Source organism: Rhinolophus sinicus, linkage group LG12 (assembly GCF_036562045.2).
Source record: "Rhinolophus sinicus isolate RSC01 linkage group LG12, ASM3656204v1, whole genome shotgun sequence".
Lineage (NCBI taxonomy): Eukaryota > Metazoa > Chordata > Mammalia > Chiroptera > Rhinolophidae > Rhinolophus > Rhinolophus sinicus.
Window position 1 is genome coordinate 46,789,887 of NC_133761.1, and position 27,651 is coordinate 46,817,537.

General features: G+C 43.0%; 1 protein-coding gene across 1 annotated transcript in view; it reads left to right on the forward strand.

Annotated features, from left to right (window-relative positions):
* The first annotated feature begins 5,283 nt into the window (after window positions 1-5,283).
* EDARADD (EDAR associated via death domain) overlaps window positions 5,284-27,651 on the forward strand; it is a 57,847-nt gene continuing 35,479 nt past the window's right edge. Inside the window, exons 1-4 of the mRNA XM_019746972.2 lie at window positions 5,284-5,446; window positions 14,374-14,432; window positions 16,197-16,236; window positions 21,504-21,562. Coding sequence (XP_019602531.2) covers window positions 5,416-5,446; window positions 14,374-14,432; window positions 16,197-16,236; window positions 21,504-21,562 — 189 coding nt within the window. The 5' untranslated portion in view covers window positions 5,284-5,415. The remainder of the gene's footprint in view (window positions 5,447-14,373; window positions 14,433-16,196; window positions 16,237-21,503; window positions 21,563-27,651) is intronic.

A 27,651-nucleotide genomic window follows, 5' to 3' on the forward strand; every position in this document is an offset into this window, starting at 1 on the left:
TGTCACAAAGGAGTGAAACGCTAATGGCATAAATCAGATAGGAAAAGTCTCAAATCATTTCAAATAGGCTAACCACTATTCTGTAAAATGGAAAAAATCAATTACTTTCATATTACTAATTTCCAGAACATCTCATAGTCTGGAAATTTTTGCAAACAGATCAATGTGAAACAATGTTTGTGGGGAGGGCAGGCAGGTCATGACTGATTTTAATGAAGCAGGCACCTTTGTGAAAATCATTTTTAAATGTTCTATTTAAAATTACTTAAACTGAAATAAGATATACATGAATAAGTATTCATATATAAAATTAGAACATTACAGACAAAGCTAAAGTCTCTTTAAGCATTACTCTCTCCCAGTCCTGGTCCGTCTCTCATCCCACAAATTATGAGGTATTTTTCTGATCTGGTTGGTAGAAATAAGCACCATTACTGGCCCTGGGTTTCCCCTAATTCTCCTTTCCCAGCAGTAAGTGTTACCTGAGTAGTCAAGGGGGACATCTATGGATCTCTGGGGGACTTTCTGTGAAGTCTTCACAGCACTCTGTCCTGTGACTTCTAGCTGTCTTGATCTCCTCAGATTTTCAGCTACATCTCTTCAAATCGGGGAGTCTACTGGGCTCTGCTTGGGTTCCCTTTCTCTGCCCTGGAAATTCTCTTAAGGCAGTCAGCTGGGACACTCCTAGGAATTGCCTTGGTTATATCCTAGCCTTGGGGAGCACTGTCCTTCTTTGCCTGGTCTGCAGTACCTTAAAAACTGTTGTTTCATGTATTTCCTCTGGGTTTTGTTGTTGTTATTGTTTTAGGGAGGAGGGTAAATCTGGTTCGTGCTACTCTATGAGTATCTTGTCTATAAAGTAAAGTTGATCTGTATCCACTTTTTAAAACTTATATGTAGTTAGAGAACGGGTATAGATGGGTTTATGTCGACCCCTTATGTCATTCTGCAACTGGTTTTTTCATTCACAATGTTTTCGAGCTTATTTTTCATGGCATGATTATATCATATTCATCCATTCTCCTTTTACCGGGTATTAAAGTTGTTTCTGATCTTTGCCATTACAAATAATGCTGCCACCTGCATTCATATGCATGTCCCCTTGTACCATGTGTAAGAGTTCCTTTAGGGAAGATACATAGGTCAAGTTGCTCTCCAATGTCGCCATATCAGTTTACACTCCTACAATGTATGAAGACCTATTTCTCTATAATCTTGCCAGTATTTGATATTGGCAAGCTTTTAAGTTTTTGCCAAACTGTTAGCCCATTATGATTTTAATTTGTATTTCTCTTATTTTTAGTGAGGTTGAGTTCCTTTTCATACTTTTATTGGCCATTTGTGTTTCTTCTAGGAATTTTGTTTAGTTTTTGCCTAACCTACTGAATTATTTTTTATCATATTTTATTTGAATAAATGTTTAAAAACTTGGATATTAATCTTTTGTTTTATATATATAAATTATATAGTACATAATTCTATTTTATGTAGCTATAAAATAGAATATCATTTATGTAATTAACTGATCTAAGTTTACCCTTGTTTTATAATTTTCTATTGTCTGGTGGCATAGACTTTAAATTTATTCTGGTTAGGTTTATCAGATTTTTCTTTTATGTCTTTTGATTTTTACCTTATGAAAACCTTTCCTATTACCGAGGTTAAGAAATTCTCTTACGTTCTCTCAATGATTTTAAAGTTAAATGTTTTACAGTTACATATTTAATCTATTTGAAGGTTATTTTTGTGTACAGGATGAGGTAGGAATATAAATTGCATAGTTCATATATATAGAGGAAAATAACCCAATGCTATTTTTTGAACTGTCTACCTTTTCACCATTTAACTGTCTTTACCATATAGCAAATTCCAAAAGCATTTGAGTCTGTGTCTTGCATTTTTTTCTGTTCCATTAATTTTTTTTTTTTTACTTTTCTTGCATCAATGCTCATTATTTTAATTTTTGTTGCTTTATAATATCTTGCAATCTAGGAGGGCAAATCCCCTCTTTATTTTTCTCTTTCAAAATTATCTTGAATTTACCCTTCCATATGAATTTGAAATCAGTTTCATGTTGTCTGAAAATTCTGTTAGTTTGATTGGGTGTGTATTGAATCTATAGATTAATTAGGGGATCATGACTCTCTTTATAATAATGAGACTTACCTATTCACCTGGGATAGCTCTCTATTTAGTCAGATTCACTTTTATGTTTTTCAGCAAAGCTTTGTAGTTTTTGCAAATTGTTTTACACAGTTCTACTGAATTTATTCCTAGTTACTGTATAGCTTTATTTGCTGCTGTAAATAGGATCATTTTTTTCCTACTTGGTTATTGTTAGTAATAAGAAAGCTGTTGGTGTTGCATGTTGAGTTTATCTCTCCTCCAAGCTAAACCCACTAACTAGTTTTAATAGTTTCTCAGTTGACTTGCTTGGCCCTACATCCACCTTTTTGTCTTAGCTCAGGATAAATTCGAAATGACAATTTGTTAATTGTTTTAATGATTGATGATTTTCTAGGCTTCTGAGTCACCAACCCGAGCCTATGTTCTGCATTCTGGGGTACAAAGCACAGGAAACTGTGCTCTTGGTAACGATGATGAAATTTTTATGTTTGGTCACTGATAACACCAGATTTTGTTCTCATTTGCCCTTTTCTTCTAACTGCAAAAACGAAAGAAAATCTCGTCTAGCTGACTTTAGTGCGTTGGGCTTTAGGTTTTAAATATATAATGTCCATCTCTGAACAGATTTTCTCTCAAAATGTGGAGCAAGAAGTAAATTGTAATATATGAAGATATTCACTAAGAAAGCAGCTGGAAAAGGTGCCGAGTACGAGAGCACCTAAGATCAAGGGCCCAGGACACACCTGTGAGTAGTGAGTAAGGATCCCAGGCTGGAGGAGTGTTTCTAGAATAAAAGTGCTCACTGAACAGCTGCACCTCTTCTCCCTCTCTCCTGGCCACTGCACATTTCCCACTCCCCATGCCATGGCATTCTAAGTGTTCTTAGCAATATGAGCTGTGATGAAAAAAATATACAGTGAATATCTAAATAAACATCAATTCAAAATGTTTACCTTTCATGGTCATTTTGACTTTGGGGAAGAGCCAGAAGTTCCATGGTGCCAGATCCGGTGAATAAAGTGGATGAGGACACACTGGAATGTTTTTATTTGACAGAAATTACCATACTAGAAGTGATGTGTGACACGGAGCCTTTTTCGTTATGATCAAAAAATACGGTGAATGCTGCTACTAGGTGCCATCCAACAGAAAGGCGGGATATGGGAAGTGGCACATCGAACCTTAGTAACAGTGTGTGACAGGTTTCAACGTGTTCAGTGCAGTCAGTCGGATGTGAGCTAAAGTTAAGAGAAGGTGTGTTTTAAAGTGTGCTGTAAATCATCCTCCATCATGACAATGCTCCATGTCACACATCGCTTCTGATACAGAAATTTCTGTCAAATAAAAACATTAGGGTGTGTCCTCATTCATCTTATCTGGTACCCTGCGACTTCTGGCTCTTCCCCAAAGTCAAAATGATTCAGGACATCGAGGCAGCCACGACAGCACGACTAAAGACATGAAAGAAGACTTCCAGAACTGCTTCAGAAAGTGGCAAGAATGATGGGATAAGTGTGTTTGAAGCGAGGGGGAATGTTGTGAGGGAAATTAATGGCAATATGTCTTTTACTGTAATACATTTTTTAAAATTTCAGCATTCATCGTATTGTTTGATCACACCTTGTACACCATACTGCCAGTTACCACATTGTGCCATTCTCTTTGTGGGAAACGAAACACAGCACCAAAACTGGGTTTTCTAGCTTGTGTGTCTTAATGCGCAAACAATTCAAAGTATGCTGGTAGAGTGGGCAAGCAAGATCTAATCTCCTGTTCGTAGAACGGCACTACGTACGTGAGGAGGAGAGGGGCCTTTAAGAGTGATTCATGCTTAAAAACAGGCGCCAGAATGCTGTGCCCCTGTCAAACAGGATTGCAATCAGCAAAAAGAACCACAAACCCAACCTCAAAATGGATTCTAAGAGAAAATACCCTTACAAAAATTTCCCTTCCTATCAGAAGGCAGACCAAGAGGGAGTTTATCCTCCCACCTACAAATTCCCCCCAAAGGTTTCATTTGGAAGGTGTTTCTCTCTTTAGACACCCAGCGGGACCCTCTCTTCTGTCTCGTGTCTTCCATGGCACATTTCAGTGACTAAAACGCCAATCTGGAGAGTACCATGGGCCTCAGGACTACCAAACAGGTGGGGAGAGGCGCAAAGCAAGGCCCTGGTCGCCAAGAGGGTATGTAGACATTTACCATTTTCCTGCATTTTTCAGAGTTCAGTTGTTAGACAGAAGCTGCTCCTTTTGGATAAATTGCTGATACTGGGCACTAAAAGCTATTATGTTATCTCTTTCAAAGCAGTTCCTATTTTTCTATTTTTATGTGTGAAGATAGACATAGTTTATTAAAAACCCCTAAAGAGATTCCTATTAAATTGCCCATCACGTTTGTATACCAGATGATACGTTGAATCTAGGTTTAGTTAAAATATAACAATCTTAAACAAAATAAAAAATATATAACAGTGCTTAGCAAACATTGTCAATCTATGCTGATGTAAGTAATCAACACAAAATGCCCCTTAAATTAAAACTTAGTTTTTTTAAAAGACCAATTCGGCATTTTCAAGAGAACTCCAGCTGTTTTTCTGCAGAGGCCGCGCGAGTGTGCCAGGCGTGGTCGTCCCACTCGGTATGTGTAGCGCTTGCCCTGAAGGTCATGTAATAACTAATGCCACAGAGAAATCAAAATTGAAGTCTTTAGCGTGTACCGTCATGCAGCGGCACAGGCTGCCTGATGATCTGGAAGCTGTTTAGCCGAGATCGCCCCCCGGGCATTTCCACCCGGGCCTGCCCGCCTGGTGTCCTGGCTCAGAGCGATCCTGGGCTGCTGTGCGGGTTTTAAGGCTGATTTCTCCGCGGCCCGTCGGGGCAGCAACCGCGCGAGCTCGGGAGACCTACCCTGGGACCTGGGCACCAGCTGGAAGGACTGCGGCGCTGGGACGCGGCGGGGCTGGGACGTACCGGACCGGGACCGTCCCCGCGCCCGGCCCCGCCCGCAGCGCTGCAGGAGAGACAGAGGACGCGCGGAGAAGGGGTTTCGGTGGTTGCCAGAGCAGGAAGTGAGCGCGAGGAAGAGCGGGTGGAGAGCTGGGAGGAGGAGGACAGGAGAAGGAGGAGAGAGAGGAGAAGAGGAGGAGGAGGGAGAGGAGGAGGAGGGGCGCAGGGCCGCGGCGCCTGCTCCGGGCGTTGGCACCACAGGACTTTCCTTCCCCGCGGTGCGCTCCCCTGCTGTCCGGAGGCTGCCAGCCCCGCTCGGGCGCTCGCCTGCCCACCCGCCCCATGGCTTCTCCGGACGACCCTCTACGCGCAGGTAAAGTGGCCCAGCGCCGTGCGCTCACCTGGAGGCGCCCGGGCCACGGCGGGGGGTCGGGTTGAGCCTCCTGCGACCCTTGTGGGGCGCCCACCCGGGGTCCGCGCGCGGTCCGCAGGGGACAGTGACACGAGGTCCCCCCTCCACACACACACGGCACTGCCCCCCTCACTCACGTGTACCCCGGACTCGCCTCCGGCTTCCCACTTCCCCAGCGCTTTTGTTCTGGACTCACGCCGCCAGGTTGGGACAAGTCCCTCCAACCTCTCTGGCGAAAAAGAGCGCGAGCGGAGCATTACCCTTTTCTTTGGGGCTCGCCCTTTCTCCCCTCACACGCCGTCTCGTTTCTCCTCTTCTCTCCTCATTTCACTGTATTAAATGGGTCTGTTCTAAATACTGGCCCTTGAGCTATTTCATAGACTAGCATCACAAAACCAAGGGGCTGGCCCACCTGTGGGACCCCACCTGAAGGGCCTTTGATTACAGTGGCCTCTAGTCCCATCCTTATTTTAAAACACTGTGTTTGTACCTCAGGCAGGAATCTAGATTGTTCTCTCATCTCACTTGAATTTAAAATTCTCCTCAGTGTTGACCTGGCAGGAGTTCTGTCCTTGCTCTTCCATAAAACCTGGGCTCTATCTGCAGTGAATGCTTGTTGAACACACGAACGAACGAACGAACGAACGAACGAACGAACGAACAAATGAATGAATGAATGAATGAATGATTTACACGTGGGGCAGGAGGGCTCTTTTTCCAGTTTTGTGGAGGTTGGGAAGGCTGTGGGGAGGGGGGAAGTGGGAGAGGAGCAGGGAGACCAGATACACAGATGCAGAACCGCATATAACTGCTTAGGTAAACGTGGCTTCTATTTTACTCCTTGGGCTCTGGCAAGGACAGAACGTGAGTGTTCCATCCTTAGTTTGTAGCTTGAGCAGTTGGGAGGAGACATCGTGTGGAGATGGGTGACATGATAGCTACACTGACGTCATGATATGCTCGGTGGGGTGAGTTTCCTGGACATTTTAAAGAAAGATCTAAACTCTTCAAGTGGGTTATGCTCCACATTTTATGATGGGAGATGGAAAATAAATACACTGTCTTGGTATCCTTCCCCTTCCTCCATACCCATTGTTTGACATAAAGGGAGAAACCCTCCCGCTCTCCATGCCCACTCTCACCTCTACATGGCTTCTGAGAGCCTGACTGACGGTGCAAGAGGTGTTAGGCCAGGTTTTACTAACCGTGCTCTCAGGTCTCATTAAACGATGATGGTGAGGGGGATTCACTGAATGGGGGTAAACGTAAAATCTGCTCCCCGCCCCCTTATCAAAGGCGGTGCTTAATAGTCATACAATACATAGAAAAATCTCAGTGAGTCAATAGTATGATGAGGCCACCAGGGTGGCCAATATGACCTTAGATGACGGTGAGAGCACTGAGGAATCTAAATTCCGGTGATGGTCTCTGAGTCAGCGTGGCTCAGTCAAATGGGGGCTCACAACCTGAAACATAGGGACTTGGAAATCCCAGCATATGTGGCATGATGAGAGAACTGAAGATCTGATGACAGGAGGATGTCTAAGGAAGGAATGTCTCCTTGACTTTATGGAGTAGGGCCTGTAGGTGGAATCTTTTTGGCTCCTACAGAGGGGAGAGGCCTCCTAAGGTAGAGTTCTTGTCACCTGCAGAGATGTTGAATATTTTCAGGCATCTGAAAGATGTCCCTGTATCCATGCCCGCTCTGGATTTATCAATAAGATGAGGGTTCCTTCATTAAAAAAAAAAAAAAAAAGTTTAAAAATGACTTCTCCTTTCTAACATCTCATTTGGTTTCTGTAACCTTCAGGGCACGCCCATCTACCCATCCATTTCTGTAATGAAGCCACAGATGGTGCCAATACGTGGAACTTGTTAAATGGAATTTTCACTTCTCCACCCCAGACCAAGTTTCCGTCCTCGCCTGATTTCCTACACATACCTCCCAACTGGTGTTTCATACCCACTCTTGTCTTCCACCAAACTGTTTACCAAAATGTGGCCAGAGTGATCTTCTACAAACAACTCAGACCCTGCCATTCCTCTACTTAGAAACCTACAGTGACTTTCCAACAAACCCTCCGTCCTTAAACTGCTTCCATACTTTGTACACTGGTCTCTACCTCTTCCCTCCACCGACTGGTACCTTTCTGTCCTGCAGCCACCTTGCCTCAGGTGTGCCTTGACACTTGGGTACCTCTTGCCTCCGGGTCTTTGCAAAGGTCTTTCCTGCTTCCTGGAACGTTCCCTCCATCCGCCTCCGCTCCGGTTACCTCCTACTCACCCTTCATATTTCAGCTCAAAAGTGATGTGGATCAAGCCCTATGTGAGATACTCTGGTGCTCCCTGGAGCTTCCCTGTTAGCACTTGTCACTAGTCATGATTATTTCACCACCACCCCCAACACACACACTGCATTAGACTATAAGTTCTTGGACGGAGTGTACTTCTGTTTTGCTCAGCAGACACCTCAAACACCTGCACAGTACCAGCACATAGTAAATGCTGGCTGAATACTTACCGCCTCAGTGAATGAATGAAAAGAGAGGACATTTAAGCATATATGCTTCAAATTGTGGGTAGAAAAAGCTCTTCCCATATTAGTATCAGAGGAACTCATTCTTCAAGTTAGATAATGTGAACTAAGTTTACCTTGTAAAGTTAAAAAAGGTGTTTGTAGGTCCACATGCAAGTAACAAAGGTGTATATGTCATTATTCTGTTACGAGCTTAGTTACATAAACACCTTTTACACTAAGAAAATTGACAAGATTGTTGAGGTTACATGGGAGGAAAACAGTCATACTGGTTACAGGGTCACTATCTCACTCTATCTCTACCACCAGTCGGCAATCTAACATGGAGTGAGTCAGAATTGCCCGTCGAATGTGAATAAAATCTGGTTCCTGTTCACACAGATATTAAGACAAAGAGGTTTTGAAAGGCTGGGTTGAGGTGATGGTGCAGTTCCTTGCTTCCTTGCAATGAGCTAAGTCCCACTGCCACCCAGCACATCAATGATGTCCTCCCTTTGTTCCCAGGGTCTCCGTTGCACCGCACAGGGGGCTTTCTCCCCAGCCCCCAGCCCTGGTCCTAGAGACCAGCTCAGGACATAGCCCCTTAGGTGGCAACTCAGCTCTCACTGCCCCTCACAGCCCTTCTGTGTGCTTAGATGGGTCCGAGGTGCAACGTGCCTTCCTCACAAACCCTAAGAGTACTGGGAGCTGAAACCTGGACTCCAGGGGAAACCACTGCAAGCAACACCCTTGTTTGGAAAGCTGGACCAACCAGTTCTTTGTCCAGACCCACCAGAGAGTGGTGACTGGTTGTGGTTTTCCTTTCTCCCTCCTCTTCCTTCTCTCCTCCCCTCCCTGTGGGTTTTTCCAATGCCCACTTCATTTCTTTTCTTTTCTTTTAATGCCTCTGTCTTCTAAGTTTTCTCCTCTCTACGCATACCGGAACCTCCTCTCTCGTCCTTTTGTTCCGTCTCTTCCCTCCTCCTCCTTTTCGTTTGTCCCTCTTCAGTTCGATCCCCTCTGTAGGCACGAGGGTCAGACTGACATGATTGACACACAGATGCTAGGAGCACCCTTCCTTGATCCCTGGTTTTTTCTCAGCCTGTTCGGCCACTGCTCTGAGGTCTGAGGATGACAGAGAGGAAGATAAATTAAACAGGGTCAGCAATACCCCACAGCGGTTCTGAGAGCTTTGTCGTCCTGAATCCAGTTCTCTCAGCTCTCTCAGTGTCTTTGTAATCACTAACGCCAACAGCTGCAGGTCAGAAGAAAAGCTCTGCTACAAAAAAGAATAACAAATGAAAAAGAAATTAACTCTGAAATTACAAGTTCAGAGAATTGCCTTTAATTATTCATTAGAAAGCACTACAGTCCCCACCCTTTTGGCTCATGATGCTGGGAATTTGGGAAGCTCTGACTCACTTCCCTCTTTGTGTTCTCTGGAAAGACATCCTTAGAGCAGATCTTTGAACTTCTTTGGAGAAACTGTCTCTAGGAACTATTGGCCCTTATCTAACGGGACTAATAAGGGCGATGTCAGAACGTGACGGTGCGGCTATGGGCGACTCACCAGTGTCTGTGTTGGGCAATGTGCCTCCTGCAGAGGCCGCTGGGTGCGGTGCCCAGTTCCCAGGGTTCTGGAGATTCTGGATCCCTAGATGGTGAGATCTGGTCTTTGGATGGACGATGAGTAGATGAGATTCTGGATGTAGAGTCGATGCTGAAATGATCTGGGGGGATGTTGGGTGACTGTATTGTGCACGTGGGAAGTACGTGAATTTGGGGGGGGCAGAGAGTGGACTGTTATGGGTTGAACTGTGTCATCCCCACAAATATTGTTGTATCCCAGTCCCCAATACCTTAGAATGTGACCTTACTTAGAAATACGGTCTTTACAGATGTAATCAAATTAAAATGAGGTCATTAGAGTGAATTCTAATCCAGTATGAGTGGTACCCTTATAAAAAAGGGAAATTTGGATGCAGAAATTCTCCCCAGAAGAGCCTGTCAGGTGGTCAGTGCATGAACCCCTTCTAAAACCTTGAAGGTGGAAAACGGGCATTTTGAAAGCAGGAAATCCCAGATCCAAATTCTGGCTCTTCACTACCCTGTGACCTTGGGTATTCAATATGTAAAAGGGCGGGGGGGGCGCGGGAGGGGGACACTTCTACCTTTCTCAAGGTTACTGAGAGGATGAGCTGAGACTGTGTGCATACCATGCAGCACAGGTGGGCAGCAGGTAAGTGGGAGGCTCTAGTTGTCACTGATGAGGTTTGGGTATTTGAGTGGGTGATGAGTAAGTTCACACACGGGGCTTTCTATGTCATAGTAACCTTTTGCCTGAAGGTGCCCTCTTACCCACAGGGCCACTACTTGTCACCACTCCTGGACTTTTAAAGCTGGAAGGGCACTTGGGGGCTGTCTCTTCACTCCAAATATTAGAGATGAGGTACTTGCCCAGAGTAACAAATAACTGTGCTGCCCGCCTCCTTGCTCTCACCCGAGGGCTCGGAGAGCCAGGCCAGGTGTTCTCTTCAGGGCATCCGTTCTCCACTGGTTTCTCTCGGGCCTTTTGAGAAAGTCCCCCGGAGATGCTCATGTGACTGAAGCATCATTCTCACCGCCATCAATGAGATCCCTCTGATCAGTTGCCAGCTGACCTGATCTATGCCTTGTTCATTTCCTTATTTTTTTCTTTATTCCCACAGACATTTGGGTCTATTTCTAGAGTCTCTATTCTGATTACTTAATTTACGCGAGCATCAAACTTTTAATTACTGTAGCTTATTTTTGAGAATTTTCTTCATTTATTTTTATTTTTTTATAAGCTAAGAACCTTGTCTCTCTCTACCTGCACCATAAAAATCCATGCATGTATGTATGTATCTGGCACTTACATAGTTCTTACCAGGCACAGTTGTGAACATGTTAAATTTACAAGCTGGTGTAAAAAGACACCTTTATAATTTTTACTCTGGTAACCAAGAACAGGTATGCCTTTCCATTTTTTTGCATGTCAGTGGTGCTCTGAAAAAAACTGCCATTACACTGCATCAGTATTTTCTATTGCTTCTAGTAGACCTCAACCTACTATAGTTTTAGCTCCATATATCAATTTTCCCAGGAACTGATAATCTCTGGATTTGGGGTTTTTTCCTTTTTACCTTTTGACCCTCTTGTTTAGAGTGACCCATCCAGGGGAGTGGAGGCAGCTGAGGGACAAAGCATTGCCTGAGACAGTAGAGCTGCAGCCAGGAGCTGGAGGAAGGTCCCCACGGGGCTGGAGAGGGTGGGGGGAGGGCTGGGATGCTGGTCTTGCCACCTCGGAGCTTGCATGGTACCCTTTCTGTTTCAGCTCCTCTGTCTCATCTGACACCAGAGCCTTGTCTGAGGGCTCAGCCTATTACCTGGGCCCGTAAAAAAAAATAAAATTTAAAGCTTCTAAGCAAACTATTAGGTTTTATACTTAATACTATTGTGAACATGCAGCGCCAAGAGCTCTCAGGAATGCCTTAGGACAACGTCCCACTTCTAGGCTGGTCTCACATAACCAGGAGCAGCCCTCCCCCAGGCTGCTTGGGCGCATAGCCGCCTGGGTCTTGAGCAGGTTGGCGAGAACACGTGGAGGAAGTAACATCCACAGCCTGACCCACGGCAGAGGCTGACCCAGTCACAGCCACTGCAATGAAAATAGTAAAAGGTCCGGAAGTGCCTCTGATACCTGAACGCGCTGCCGCTCCTGATTACCCTCTCCCTTTGCCGTCATGCTTCAGGAAACAGAAAACCAGAATTCTGCGTGCCCTTCCCAACTGCAGCTCCCTTTACTCTCGGAGATTTCAGACCAAAGCAGGGGACCCGGTACCTCCAAACCCTATTGTCTGCCTGTGTCTTCCTGTTCACCTCACAACCCTCTGAGACACACTCAACGATGGCCCAGAGCTGGGTCAGCTCCGAGGGGGCATGTAAGTTCATCCTGCCTGGTGGTTCCCAAAGTGAAGGTGATCAGCTGAGTGTGGGCACCAGAGACCAGGGCCCCTCATGCTCTGACAGGAAGCTGCCAACGCTTACTTGCGTCATCCAAGGTCACACCGCAAGACTTGTCCGAGGCCAGACCACTAGCTGTCAGTGGCATGCCATGAGGACACAGGCCAGTATTCCTTTTTGGTGACTGTCTTATTTCCATCCTCTCTGCTCCCTTTGGTGGTGTTCTGCTTTTCCCAACCACCTCCTCCATTTTCCTCCCCTCTGTCTTTTTCTCTTTCCTTCCTCTCTTACTAATTTGTCTGTAGGAAGCAGGACTAACTTGCCCTGGACCCCCTGCGCATATCTGCCCAGGATGCTGTCAGGGTCATTTAGAAAACCCCCACCCCTCCTGCACCCCAGGACTCCAGTGCTTCTTAGCCCATTGACCTGAAATTCCATTGTTGATACCTGTTACGATACTACTCCCCCAGGGGGGCTAATGTTTTAAAGTGTTACCATCCAGGTACACTTTAGTGAAAATGCAATTGTTGACATGAGGCTGTGACAGGAGGAGGGAAGAAGGGACTTGAGGCTACTTAGTGGTAGCTTCCACCACCCTCTGTCCAGCCAGGAACCAGAATGTGAGAAGTAGGGAAAGGAAAGACTAGAAAACAAGATGCAGGTATGTCTGGCTAATGTGTCATGTTCTTTCTCATCTCTAGGCCTTTGCCCATGCTGTTCCTTCTGCCTAGAATGCTTTTCCCTCCCCAACCCCTTCTCCTGGCTAGCTTCAACTCCTCCGTCCAGACTTGGATATGAATTCCTAGGCAGGCTCTCCTGCACACCCTTCCTCTCCCTACCGTGCACCCCTGGCTGGGCACGCGCTCTTCCTGTGTGTTTTCACATCCTTAACCCGAAGTGCTCTGTGTTATAAGTGCCTGTTACTCGGACAGCAGGAGTTCCATAAACTGTTGTGGATTTAGCAACACAATTTGTTCTTATTGTCTTTATGTTGATTTAAATCCGAATCTTAGCCTATATCCCACTGGGCTGGCAGGAAATTCCATTTCAGTACAACTGGGCCCCTGGCTGCCTCCTTGGGGTCACACAGGAATCTAAGAGGATGATGTCGTGCTTGGAAAATGAGGGAGAGGCTTTAATTTTTAGTGCGTCGGCGTGGGAATCGATGTTCTTCTTGTCCAAGCCTGAGGCGACCCTTGAGATCCAGCAGCCCCCGGTTTCTGTATCAGGCACAAATTGTGGGTCTTCTTGCTGGGGCTGGGACACTGGGACCCAGGGGTTACCCCTTCTGTGCGTTCCCTGATGTGGTCTTGCCACCTGGGCTCTGTCAGAGACCAGGGTACAATCCCCCCTCACAGAACTGCAGACATCTGTCCCTGCTCTTGGGAGGACTCTGGCAAAGCTCTGCCTATGTGTCCTACTCCTCTGGCCACCTCCTTTAACCTCTTCAGTGACTGTAGGGCACCCTAAAACAAACAGAGGTGTTCCCTTCACACCATGTCTTCTTCGGGCATTGCAACGAGCTATGGGAAGCCTCAGAGGGAAACCTCAGGGAAAACAGACAAATGATCCCCACAAACTGTCCTGCCACGCTTGGTTGGATCCCCAGAGGCGTTGCCAGGCCCCAGGGCCTGGCCCAAGCGTGTACTTACCGAGGAAGTTGGACTTTGACCAGCCCAAGGCTGCCCCCTAGGGTTTTGCTGGTCACACACTGCAAAGCTAGAGGATTTCACTCAAATACACATGGTTATTTATTAAGAAAGCTTTCTGGCAGGTGTTTTGTAAAGTTAGCCGGTTCTTTTTGTGTATTTTCTCATTAAATTCCTGAAATGCAGCAAGTGACAAAACATAAACAAAATACTGAGAAATCAAAAATCACTTTTGGTTTGATAAAGATTCTGTGGGGTATTTTTGACCTTGGTAATTCACACGAACTACATCCAGACGCTTAGTATTTTAAAATGATAAAAATGAATCGCCGGAGAGTAGGAAATAAGGAAAGAAGCAGAAGTCAGAATTATTAATAAGTCATTCCTGCTTGAAGTTATAATCAGATCCAATATGCAAAAGTGTTGTTAATATCATACCTGCATAACTTGTGGTTATTTGTAACTCTGGGTATTTGTTGATATTTATAAGTAAACTGTTTCAAAATACGTTTTTTTTTAAAAAATAAAATTTATTTGTCTTAATCTCTTTCTTGATACAGTTTAAACCCATCCCTTCTCATTTTGTCTACATTAACCATTGAAAGTAAGTTTTTCTCCAGCCTGGCAATGGTAGCTTACATCTACATGAAGACAATGATCAAAGGATACATTTGTGCTTCTAAATTAAAGGAAATGCTCTCTATTTGTGTTTTTGTTTTGTGTTATTTTGTTTTTTATAGATCACATGGCGAAGGAGCCAGTGGAAGACACAGACCCTAGCACTTTATCCTTCAACGTGGTAAGTTACAAATTCTACACTAATGGCGATGACTTGTTTTTCCTTTTTTCCCCATTGATATTTCTTTACATTTTTTTGTTATTCAGTATTTCCACAAAGATCAGGAACCCCAAAATGAAAATTTCCCAAGATAAGTTTTTTTTTTTTTTTAATTATCATGGTAAGATCTTTGGCATAATACACTTTGGGTTTCTCCAGGCTAAGAGTGGTATTAGACTCTGTTCTGGTTTTGTTCGTACCAGAATTGATCTTCTCAGATTATGCGAGATCTTTGTCTACTTGTCTACCTTTAATATTATCTATGTTCAATCACCCCTTCTTTAAAATTCAAAATTCAAAATGTCTAACTTGACAACCAAGGAAGAAATAGGACTGCCTAATGGTAACCGAGTGCTGCCTGTACACCAGTTGGGTACACTCTGTTGATTTACCTGTCACGGTGTTGAATCCCCACCCTATAAGGTGGACACTGCCCATTTTCCAGATGAAAAACTGAGGTGCGTGGGGTGAGGTCAGTTGTCCCACTTGGAGTAGCCAGGTGGGATTTAAACCCGGCAGCTGACTTCAGATCCCCACCCCTCCCTCCTGTAACCCCTCTGGCATGTCTGCTGCTTTCAGCTTGACCAAAGTTTTCGTACACATTGTTCTTCACCGTCCACTGAACCTATGAGACGGTGGGGCAGGCATTTTTATTCCCATTCTACAGATGAGGAAATGGAAACTAACTGACTTGTATGAAGTTACCATGCTCTCCTGTGCGGTACTGCCTCTTGCTTAGGACTAAATCCGTGCCTCTCATAACATTCCAGATGTTACTGTACATACAGTGTGAGACACATTCCTTTTATCAAAGTGTTTGGAGGATCTGATCTACTGAATCATGAAAAATTCTGAGAACTTATTTAGCTAAATAACATCAAATACATTTAACATAATTAAATTTGATGTCTTTAAGTCTTTGGTGATTCACTAGACTCCTCAGTGTCTTGAAGACCCGAGGCATTTATTTTCGTGGCTGTTAGTTAACCACTGCAGAGTTTGATAAGTGATTTGAAAATAAGACCTAACCGGAAAATAAGCCCTATCATGATTTTTCCGGATGCTCGTAATATAAAATAAGCCCTAATGCGTCTTTTGGAGCAAAAATTAATATAAGACCCGGTCTTATTCTTGGGGAAATACGGTAGGGCTTATTTTATATTATGAGCCTGAAATATATAATCCTGAAAAATCATGCTAGGGTCATTTTCCAGTTAGGTCTTATTTTCAGGGAAACATGGTAGGATGGTTAACTTTTGTATCCGTCCTAGTCAACCAAGGACAGAGGTCTGCAACAGTGAGTACTGCCCAGAACACATGCTTGTTGGCCCAACTGGACATCACAGAAATATTGAGACAAAATGGTTCTGTCCCTATAATTAATGAAAACAAATGCACCTCAATTTTAAACTGCAGGCAATACACAGGGGGAATAGCACTGCCGATAAGAGAGGAAGTCTTGTTTCATGGTCAGAGCTGAGGAAATTAGGAAGGCTTATTCTGTTTCATGTTCTAACATCAACTTCTCATCAACGTTGATTTTGTTTCTGTAAAACTGAGAATACAAACAAGCAATGGGTCAGCCCTAATGATAAGTCCAAGGTGAAAACCTTGCAAGGTTTTAAATTAAAAGCATGACTTTCCCAAGACAAAGCTTTCTTTTCACTTTGGTCGTATAATTGACTGTGTTTAAAAATAACTTTCCTCTTTTGTTGTTTTCTACAGTCAGACAAATATCCCATTCAAGATACGGGACTCCCTAAAGGTATGTACAGTTAATATAACTACTTGAACTTGTGATTATTTTAATATCTCGAACAAAGCACTAGTCAAAGTAATTCTGCATTATTTAGAATTGTGAAACAGAAACATACTGGTCATTTAGTTCACGACATTTTGATGATTATCTCAGGCATGAATTTTCTTTTTAAAATCTAGAAATTATTTTATAACCATCAGGCATCAAATTCCTGTGGTGTTTTTAACATGCATATGATGAAGACACTCAGGACTCTGGACTGCAAGAAGCCTAACCCAAGTTAGTTTAAAAAAGTGGGGAGGGATTCTCTGGCTCTAGCCCTTTGCCTGCTGCTGGGCCCACGTGTTTGAAGGGCAGCTCCAGATGAGGTTCTGTCCCGCCCTCTCTCAGAGCTCTGTTTGCTGTGGTGGCTCCCGTTCTCAGCAGAATTTCCCCCCACAGTGGGAAGGATGGTCCCTACACCTTTAGCGTCACTTGGTACCGCTCAAGATGGTAGAGAGACAGGGAGCCTTTCCCACAGCACCCATAGCACAATTTTAGGGACGGTTGTAATCTGAGTGGTTTGGCCATGGGGCCGTCGCTGAATCAGTTGTGGTCATCAGGACGCTGGAGGACTTTGGCCAAGTATGAGCTTTGAGGTTGGGGTAGGGGGACCTGCAGTCATTTCCACCCAAACCACAGAAAAGCAGGTTCTGCTACCAAAGGACAAAGGGATGCTTGTCGGGCCCCAAGGCAGAAAGGGCTCTTTCTTAACCCTTGGATGTGTGGACACGCTGCAGACCGTGAGGTGGCCAGACCTTACCTGTCCTAGTCCCCCTGCGAGGCAGTTTGTGGGGCTGCGGCCATCGGCCATCGTGTAGGCCAGGCTGCTTGTTGTCATGCTGGAGCGTGTTTACCTTGCACTCTGCTGACAACCAGGGAGGAAGGGTAGGGTGGAAGGGGAGAGGGAGGGGGAGGAACATTCAGATCTGACCAACTTCCGAATGGGCACCGCCCCACACCCCTCACTTCCTGCAGAGGGAGGACTTCCCAGCTCACATTATGTGGGTTTCCCGGCAGTACCTGTGGTAATGGGTATTATAGGGTCACCGCCTGGAGGTGGGTGAGAGCTCCTGCTAGGGCCCACCTGTGGTTAAGCCTGGGTGCTGCTACCAAGTCTCCCCTCTCTTCATTCCCTACTCACCAGACTTCCCCCTGCTCCCTGAAATTAGAGTTTCATTCCTCTGTCTCCTACTGTACATGTCCCAGGAATGGCAGTGGTATAGGGAAGGCCAGGTGTGAGCCCCAATCCTGGTCTTGAGGGGAGGTTTCTGGCTAGCTCACTCGCCCTTTCCTCTCTCCGTGAATGACTCCTGAGCGTCCCGAATCCCCCAGTGTGTGGTTTTCTAGTTCAGCAGGAAAGTGGAGGGTGTGAGCCTGGCAGCCAGGCACAGAGAGGAGGCAGCCTTGGGTGGCACAGAAGACATGCGGTGATGCATCGTCCAGGGAGCTTGTTTAAAATGCAGGTTCTGGGCATGGGTCTGGCCAGGGAACCTGAATTTTAATGCTTCTCTAAGTGGTTGAGACACAAGCCTCACTTTGAGAGTCAGCCTAAGAAGCTTCAGGAACTTGGTGTGTCCGCCAGTGAGGTATGTGGAAGAGAGAGCCCAACTCAGCCACACCGGCTCTGAGTGGACTCAGCAGCCACTTCAGGTCCCAGGTGTCAGTCTCCTGTTTGCCACGAGGGAACGACACGTCAGCACCCACCTCCCAGGGAGCTTGTGAGAATGTAATGGACCGAGTCTGGGACAATGTCAGACGGGTGGAAGGAACTATGAAAAATCAGGGCCGAGGACTGTCAAAAGCTTTCATAGCAGAGTGGCAAAAGTGGGACTATTTTAGACAAAGACTGAGTTGCAGTGACTCTGGGAATGCAAAGTCATGGTTTGATCTGTCTAAAGATCTTTTTTATTTTTTATCACCCTTTCACATGACTTCCTGTTTTCAAAGAAAAAGATTATTGCTTAACAACCTGATACTTTAGTAACTGTATGATTGGGGTTCTCCTAGAAGTGAGTTTCACAAAACCTTAATTAAAATGGTGATGAGTTGACAAGTAACATGGCTGTGAAAACCATACATTAGATCTTTCCTCTGTGCTTATTCATGGGGAATGGCATTATTAAGCATGTAATGTTTTATCTTCAAGGAAGTACGTCATCTTCTATGTAATGAACCATGTCCAGACATTTAAATACTTACTCCAACATTTCCATTCAATAATATAACAATTTAATGTCCGCTAGTATTTTTTTTTAACATACCATAATGGACCCAATATCATCATTAAATGTTTATGGTAATTTTCTCATTCAAGTTGTTTTTAGGGAAAAAAACCTATCTGAATCAGTGAAGAGACTAATTTATAGATTTAAAAGTAAATGTCATCTAATTTTATTAAGTAGAAACTGAGACTGACATTTAAGTGAATTTTAGAGGAGCTTATAGATGAGTCATTTGTAATTAGCTTGAGCAATTTCCATTTGGTTAAAAAGTATCAACATGTATTTTCTTAAGCAGATTAAGCATGCTTCACAAACTCTTTATTATGCCTCTGTATAATATTCCTACTGTATTCATGGACAGTAGAAAGCTAATTCCTTAAAGCCGTCCAAACCAGAGTGGTTTTGAACAACGTGGTTTGACCATACATCAGCTGTGGAAATCTAGTGTAATTTCAGTGATCAGCATGTTTTTGAGGTGAAAAATGTTATTCTACCTGTTTCTCATTGGGCACAACTGCGTAGCTTCTGCCTCCCATGATTTTAGAGACCTCAGAGGGTTCATTCTGTCCGGAATCTTTTATGGTAGGGGTTCTATGACAGTCCACAGCCACTGAACTCAGGACTAATTTAAGGTTGGACAGAATTCCTGATGTTTCGTAGAAGATGCCCGCTCGGGTGTTCTGAAGGGAATGTGACTCTTCACATTTTGAGGAAAAATATCTTTGAGAAAAGTATTCTGAGTTTCGACACTCTATTCATAGTGAGGGGACATTGCACATGAATACATCATAAATCAATTAAGTTTTTATCATCTTCATTTTTTCTGGTGTGAATGCTCTTTTAGTGTTCAAAAATTTTTATAGTGAATTTAATGTTAAAAGAGAACTAGAGTAGACTGATACTATTGTTAATAATTTTGAGGAATTCGAACTTAAGCATAGATGATCTTTGGGGTGCATTTTAGAACAATTTGTTAACTAAACATAGAGTGGTAGTTCTTCAAGTTGTCATAACAATTTGAAAAAGTTAGTAGAAAATAAACAAGTACCAAGGAAGTCACTGAAATAATTCAGAAGTGAAAATGTCTGCCCTACAATTAGTAAGCTGATATGTTGTGTTTTATATGATTTCTCACCTCGCAGATTGGCAGTCTTTTGTTAATAGGTTTTCTTGTTCAAACATGAAACCCAACACCCTACCACCTGCATGGTTTGCTGTATGTGTGGGTCCTGCTCATTCTATAAGTACTCTGCCTCCCACCGACCTTGACAGACTCTCTTGTGAATCTCCTGTTATAATAAATCAAAACTCAACCCCCCTCCCCCAAATGATAACATGAATACAAAGGTGACCATTCTGCAAAACTTGTTTTCTTTTGTGGAGGGCAGAAGGGAGGTGACCACAGGAGTTTTGGAGTGCCACATAAGAAAAATTGCTATTTCAAATCAACTTATCCTTGTATTGGGGGAAAAAATCTCACTCTTACAAAAATGCGGGGTTGACCATTATGACACTAGCCATTGTGAGAAGAAGTATGGCTGAAATTGCAGGTCCGTTACTTTCTGCTGTGGAGAGTCACGCATTCGTCTGCACCAGTCTGTGGAGTGCTTGTTGGATGTCAGATTTCTGGGACGCCTGAGATTCCAGTTAAGGAGTCTGCAGTGGAGCCCAGGAATCTGCGTTGTTAATAAGCAGCCACGTGACTCAGAAGCAAGAGCTGAGGACTGGATCTTAAGAACATAAGCATAGGCTAGGTCTCTACTGCTCTAGCTTGAAAAGATATCACATAGAATTTCAGTAAAAGATCATGCTTTTAGTTTAAATTTTTCAGATAATACTATTAAGGAAAAAAATGTCTTTTACTCTGGTCATAATTGTGCTGGAGGCAATGAATATAGCCCCTGATTTGAACAAATTAGCCGCCCAGCACACAATAGGTGAACGAATGTAACAAATGTAAAAAATGAAGAGATAAATCAATCTTTCATTTGTTCTTATCTTTTGAACCCTGAGTTAAGTTGTTCTCTATCTAAGGCTTTATAACTCTAAAAATTTATGTGAATGAAACATTTCTTTCATAGCATAGTATATTTTTATGACCTTTTAAGTTTAGAGTTGATGTTGAATTGTGTGGTTAAAGATTAAAATAGAATGGAACAAAATCAGTGTTTAACACATCTGTATAACTTTCACCACACATTGGGGAGCTAAGTGACAACACGTAAGACAACATGAGGATGAAGTTCATTCATAACAGCGAACTTTGAAAGGTGTTAAACATTTCACATGTATGTCATGCTCCTTTGACCTCCCTGGCAAACCCCACTTTCATAAGAGAACTGACATGGTTTGCGTTTGACTTTTGGGAGGATGAACTAGCAAGACAAGTATAACCCCACTCTGCTGTCTGAAAGGCTTAGTCAAATGTCAGACAAGTGATTGACACAGTGGAATTGGATGTCAGGTCAATCAGGGAGTGTGTTTTGAGTGCCTCTTATTCACCCCATTGGTGAGAGAGGGATCCTGCCTTGGGGTGGGGATGGTCAAACACACTACACCTGACACTGGATGGATGACATCCACAGCCATTGATAAGTCACATATGCTCACAGCCTGGAGGAGGCAGACAAGCCCACCACGCAGGGCCTCACCGGAGCTCCACTGGGGAACAGAGTGAATAGCCAGGCACTGCTGGAGGCAAGTCTTGTAGTAACAAGAGTGTGTGGTGCCCCCGGTCCCTGATGGAGGATGAGATGGGCTTGTCTGAATAATTCTGTGGGCTGGCAGGGAATGGAAGCCCACCAGGCAGGGATAAGCATGGACTGTGCTGGTCCCCTTGGTAAGGCGTGTTGTTTAGTGAGGGGACTTCTCCGTGGAGCAGAGTACCATTTGAGACCCTCCTGATTTTACCAGGTGGCAAGGCAGCACATCATATGGAGTCTTAATTTCAGCCTTTCACCACAGAGTGCGTGCTTTCTTTATCAAGCTTCTGTCTTTTTTTTTTCCTAGCTGAGGAGTGTGATCCAATTACTTTGAACTGCCCAACAAATTCTGATGTGCAACATCAGGTAAGAATAATTTCAGTTATATTTCTACCATTAAGCACATGCTAATACAACTAGAATTTTTTTTTTTAAAGAATTATCTTCTAGAGCTTTAAAAATAAGGAAAGAAGAACAGGATTTTTAGATAATAAAATAAGTTTGGAAATGATCTTTAAGAATCCCAGTAATGTAGCATATCCATAGAACTTCTGCTACTTCTAGTAACTGGAAGCTTGCATCTACTCTGTGAAATAAATATTGATTTGTATGCTAAAAACAGACGATGTCAGTGATTTAGAGAGGAGAGTTGCTTTCTTTCCCATGTAGTTGGTTTGTTGTGGATGGGAACTTTTTATTAAGCTGCAATAAAACTAAATAGTCTAATAACATTTGTGTAATGTTTTATAGAACTTTTTTCAGATATCAGAAGTCAAACTTTAACATATTATTTTCACTGTCTTTTTCCAAAAAGCAAATACATTTATTGTTTTCTGGTTATACAAGAATGGTTGTTATTTTAAACTTCAGATAGGACAAAAATATACAAAAAAGAAAAAAAAAGAGAATTGCTTGTCATTTCAGTGTTCATCTTTTGAGGTACTTTCTTCCAGAAATTTCCTAGGGTTTCCATGTGCTTCAGTTACGTCTTGTATTGTCCTGTCCATCTCATTCACTCACTCAAAGCTCATTAGAAAATTACACAATACCTTACATCTGCTAAACTATATTTAGAGCATTAAATGTCTCAAAAAGCATAACTTGCCTCAAGTTGAGTCCTGCTCCTTCCATAACATCAGGTTAATTTTTAACAAGACAAATTTGAAGTTTTGTTTAGTCTTGCTTTGAAAACATCAGTCTTAATAAATCATTACTAATGATATCCTTGGACAGCTAAATCACTTTTGTAATAAAGCAGAGTTACATAATACAGTTGATAAAACAAGCAATTTTAGTTATAAACATTTTAATTGAAAGTTGTCACTGGTGCTACTTCAACTTTGATTAGGAGGTCTTCAGTCATCCATCGTGGATATCATATTCTTCTTTGTTAATCCTGATACTCAGCGTTTTCCCTGGAATTACAATCTAGCGATTGACTTTGATACTGATTGAATTTCAACTATTTTAGTAAACCTAATATATACATTTTTTTCTTGTAATTCTTAATTTGTTTAACAACGTTTTCTCACATTTTTTTGTGACATGTTGTAGACTCCCTTAAAGATACAAGAATGCAATATTGTTAACTTTGCTTTTTGGGATTTTCCAAAACTGTTTAAGATTAGGTACAGAATATACATTAGGACACTCTTCAGTGTCTTTTCTAATTTTAGTGTTAAAGTTCTGTCTATGTGAAGCAAAGACTATCCATCCTAAGAGATGAAAATATACTTATCAACTAAAAAAGGGGGGAAAACACCTATTTGAGGTGGTGTGTTTTTTTAATTTTTGTTTTAAAACAGAATGTCTTATATTCCTATGAAAAGTAGGCAGGTGCCTAGCTATTTCAGTTGGTTATTTCTTTGTATAATCTATAGGATTTGTTCTAACTGCAAGATATTCAGAAAGATTCTTTGAAACCAACTTGGCAGTTAGAACAAAGAAAACTCACCAGGGGAGAAACGTTTAAAAAAACAAAACAAAAAAAACCCCATACTCCATTTTCTATAGCTCAGACATTAAAAGTAAGCTGAAGACATGTCATTTAGAATATTTCATATTTGCTCTTTTAGTGATTTTTAGAACTTAAAAACTAAAATCCACTTCTATGAGCACTTAATTTTAGCTGCTGTGTTTGAATGATACAAAGGAAGAACATTGTGGTATCCAGGGTTCAAAAATTAAAGTCTGACATCTCAGACAAAATTTCATAAAGAACCCTTTACTTTTAGTAATTTAAAATCAATACCCCATCTCCTAGGGCTATCCTGCTCCTTTAATTTATTGCAAACTTTATCAAATAATTAAGTTTTCACTAGTTTAACTACATGTACAAATATATGGCTAATGATAGTAAAGCAACCTTTGTTCTAGTTTGTAGCCAAGAATCCATTCCAAGTGGGACTGAAGTTATAAGAAAAATAGTAAATATTAGGATGCTAAGTTGGAGTTAGAGGTAATGGAAAGAATGACGTTTTCCTCTATTTATGTTGTTTATTTGGTTTTACCAAACTGGAGGTTTTCGTGTTTTTTTTTTAAGTTTTACAAACCACATTGAATTATTGGCTCATTTAGTTGTGACAAACGTACCAAACTCTTGTAAGATGTTAATAAGGGAAGCTGGGTATAGGGTACATAGGAACTCTCTATACTATGTCCTCAAATTTTCTGTAAATCTGAAACTATCATTAAAATTTATTTACAAAACTACACTAAATAAAATTTAGAATCTAGAAAAATGAAAAAACTCGTCCATAATTCCACCACTCTAATACATTTTTTGTCATTTTGATGTATTTCCTTATATATTTTAATATGGATAATTATAAAAACTGGAAATAATTGTATATCCTGCTTTTGATATAGAAAACTATTTCACAAACATTTTATCCAGTTTGCTACAAGGCCTTCCCATCAGTTTGAATGGCTGCGTGATATCATCTCTGACACAGAAATAGTTTCTAGGTGTGTGTCTGAGGGCAGGTGAGGACACACTCCTGGTGGAAGGAAGGGTCCAAGCAGAGACCCTGAGGAGACTCAGTGACAAGAGTGAGCTTTGCCTGGAGCTGAAGTATTGGGAGATTGTAGGTGAAAATAAGTTGGGTCCCAGAGCCTTGAATACCAGAGAGGGGTAGATGGACATTATTGGGGTTTTAAGTGACAGTCCCATGACCATACCTAGGACCCTGGGTGGACTGGAGAAAAGACGAGACTAGGTTCAAACCCGTGACTGGGACATGGTTGCCACTAACAATATAAGTGGAGAATTCCAGAAGAAGATCCGATTTGTGTGTAACTGTTAGGATTGCGTGTGGTTTGAATAGGATAGCAAAAGAGGAGATAAAGGTTTGTAGGCGATGCAGCCCCAGGTATTGGTTTAGGGCTCATGGGTCAGGAGGGTGAAGGTGAAGCTCTAGGAGAATATGAGACCGTCAGGAGAAGCAGAGGAGACCCAAGGATGAGGAACGTTTCGCTTCAGAGGCCAGAGAGGAACGGGAGCTCAGAAGCAGACAGAGGAGTGGCCAGAGAGGAAAGCTCCCTGTGGTGAGGGCAGCTGTACTGCCTTCATAGCACTGATCCTCAGTTGTAGTTATATGTTTGCTGACGATTTCATTGTCCCTCCCAGGATTAGACCATGACCTAGAAGGGCAGGGAATGCTGTGTCTTTTGCTCATAATTGCATCCTCACTGCCTAGTACATAGTAAGTCTCAATAAATATGTGTTGAATAAAGGCCAGGACTGAGCATTGCTTCAAGGGCCAAGGAAAGGACTATCAACATCCTGAGACAACAGTGTGGTCAAGGGCGAGGCCCACAGACACACCACTGGGTTTGTTCCTGGGACCCTTCCGGAAGGAAATCGGTCATAGGGAGAAAAACACAATTGCAAGGCTTAAGGGGTGAGTGGGTGGTAAGAAAGTTTATGCAGTTCTGTCAAATGTATTAAGGCAGGAAGCAAAAATATTAACCACTTATTTGAGGTTGTTGGAAGTACAGTAAAAGCTTCCACCATCACCCCTTTTTTTAAGATGGGAAACATCAGATTTTAAAGGATAAGGTATCACTGGGAGTGGAGAGATTAAAACCGAGAAGAGAGAGAAGTGGAATAATTAGTGGGATTTGTTTTCCTCGTGGGAAGTAGAGAGGACTAATTTTCTTAGCAAATACTATTTATTGATGACGTACTTAGCAGTGTTTTGTGGAGAACACACAATACATCGATTTCCCTAAGGAATCTGTACTCTGGCGGGAAAATCAGATATGTATACACAAATGTTAGATAAAGAAAGTTATGAAAGGCACAGAGAAACGAGGTAGCATTTTAAAAATAAGAAGCTGCACTCTTTTTCAGAGGCAAGACTAAGGAAAGCCTGGATAGGTAAAGATGTAAACGTTCTTTTTAGCTGTAAAGATGAGAAGTTGAGTTAGCTGCTGTCCAATTTGAGTTGTCGCTGTGTATGATGACATTTGGATGGTGCAGGAAAGGAGGAAACCCAGAGAAGATATTAGGGGGTTAAAAAGTGTGTTCTGTTCATACGGCAGGGATGTTACAGGCCTTTGGAACTAGGTGGTGGCATGATAGTGTTCGATAAATTGGAAATCGATTACAAGAGGATAAATGAGGAAATATGCATGCATCCATCCATCCATCCATCCATGCATCCATCCATCCATCCATCCATCCATCCATCCATCCATCCATCCATGCATCCAGTAGTTGGGTGCCAAGAATGTATCACCATCACTCTCTTGGGTGTTGGGGTATAGTGGTGAATGCTTAGAGCTTATAGTCAAAGTTAGCATTTAAAATCTCCAGCCAGGAAAGCTGAGCAAGAATGTGTATGGATCATCCAGGAACAGAGGCTCAGTAGACAAGTAAGCTAAGAAACGCTCCCTCAGATTCCTAAGGAATCTCTGCACATATACCTACAGGGAAAAGGGAGGGAAGGAGACACCTGGTTGAGTCCATTTACCAGGTAAGCAGACTTCTTGGAATAGAGAGACTTGTTTCTCCCATGTCGGGGTACCTGTGAACTCGCCCGTATCCAGCGCTTCCTCTAAACACGTCTTTGGGAAGTGGGCTCTAGTGGAAGTCTCATGTGCAAGGACGGGAGGACAGGCTTGATCCCCAGGCCCTGGGGAATTCCTGAGAGAGTCTTCCCGTGGAATGATGGGATTAAAACAGAGTTCTAGAAAGGTTGTCCTAGCAGTGTCCAGAGGATGGGGAGGAAGCAAGACTGTGACTAAGAGATCCAAGTGGCTATTGTACTTCTGGGAATATAATCCTAGGGTCTGGATGCAGGTTGTGGGAGGGAGGATGAAGAGAGGAGAGTCCAATTAAAAAGCATTTGTAGTCATTTGCTAGGGCATGTAGTGAAGTGCCACAAATGGAAAAGCAGAAATGCATTGTCTCCCAGTTCTGGAGCCTGTAAGTCTGAGATGGAGGTGTCATCAGGCCTCCCTCCCTGGAGTACAGACGCCATCTTCTCTCTACTCTCTTCACATCATCTTTCCTCTGTGTGTGCCTGTCTCTAGGTCCAGATTTTCATCAGGTGCCGGCCATGTTAGTGTGGAGCCCTCCCTCCTGACCTCAATTTAACTTGATTACAGTCACACTCCGAGGTGCTGGGGGTTAGGCTTCCAACGTATCTCTTGTGAGGGAGACAATTCCACCCCTAACAATATTTGAAAAGAGAACAAAACAAGAACCAAACAGCAACAACACACATATTGAAGGAGCAATGAAAAGGACTTGGTGTCGGACAGGCCTTGGCACTGCAGAGAGGGAAGGGTTGGAAGTTCTGCTTCAGAGGATCCCAGCTGGTGATCCCAGCCTGGGGGGGCCACTGTCACAAGTAGGAAAATGGCTTATCAGGGCCGTGGGGGAAAAAAGTGAGTTAGTCTGTGTTAAGCTCTTAAAATATCATTAAGCACATGGTAAATGCTTTATGGGTGTGTGATGAATAAGACGTACCATGAACAAACCTGTACAGCATAGAGCGTTTCTAATGGTAACAGTGCGGGAAGAAGCGTAAAGCAGGGAAGGGGTGGGGAGTACAGACTGGGTGGGAGTCGCTACCTGTAAAAGGGAACCTGAAACAAGCCAAGGCTGAGTTCAGGCACTGAGCACATGGTATGTTTTTGGAAAGTGTTAAAGAAAGCAGTGAATTATTTCTCTTAGCATTATAATCTCAAGATCCAATAGGTGAGATAAGAAAGTCAAGAACCATATATTTCACTCATATATGGGGTGTAAAACTGAAAGCAACAAAGTAACAACACAAACAAACAAAAACTCATAGACACAGACAACAGTTCAGTGGTTACCAGAGGGTAAGGGGAACAGGGGGTTGATCGAAGAGGGAAAAGGGGCTCAAATATATGGTGATGTATTATAGAAATGTACACTTGAAACCTATATAATTTTACTAACCAATGTCAGCCCAATAAAT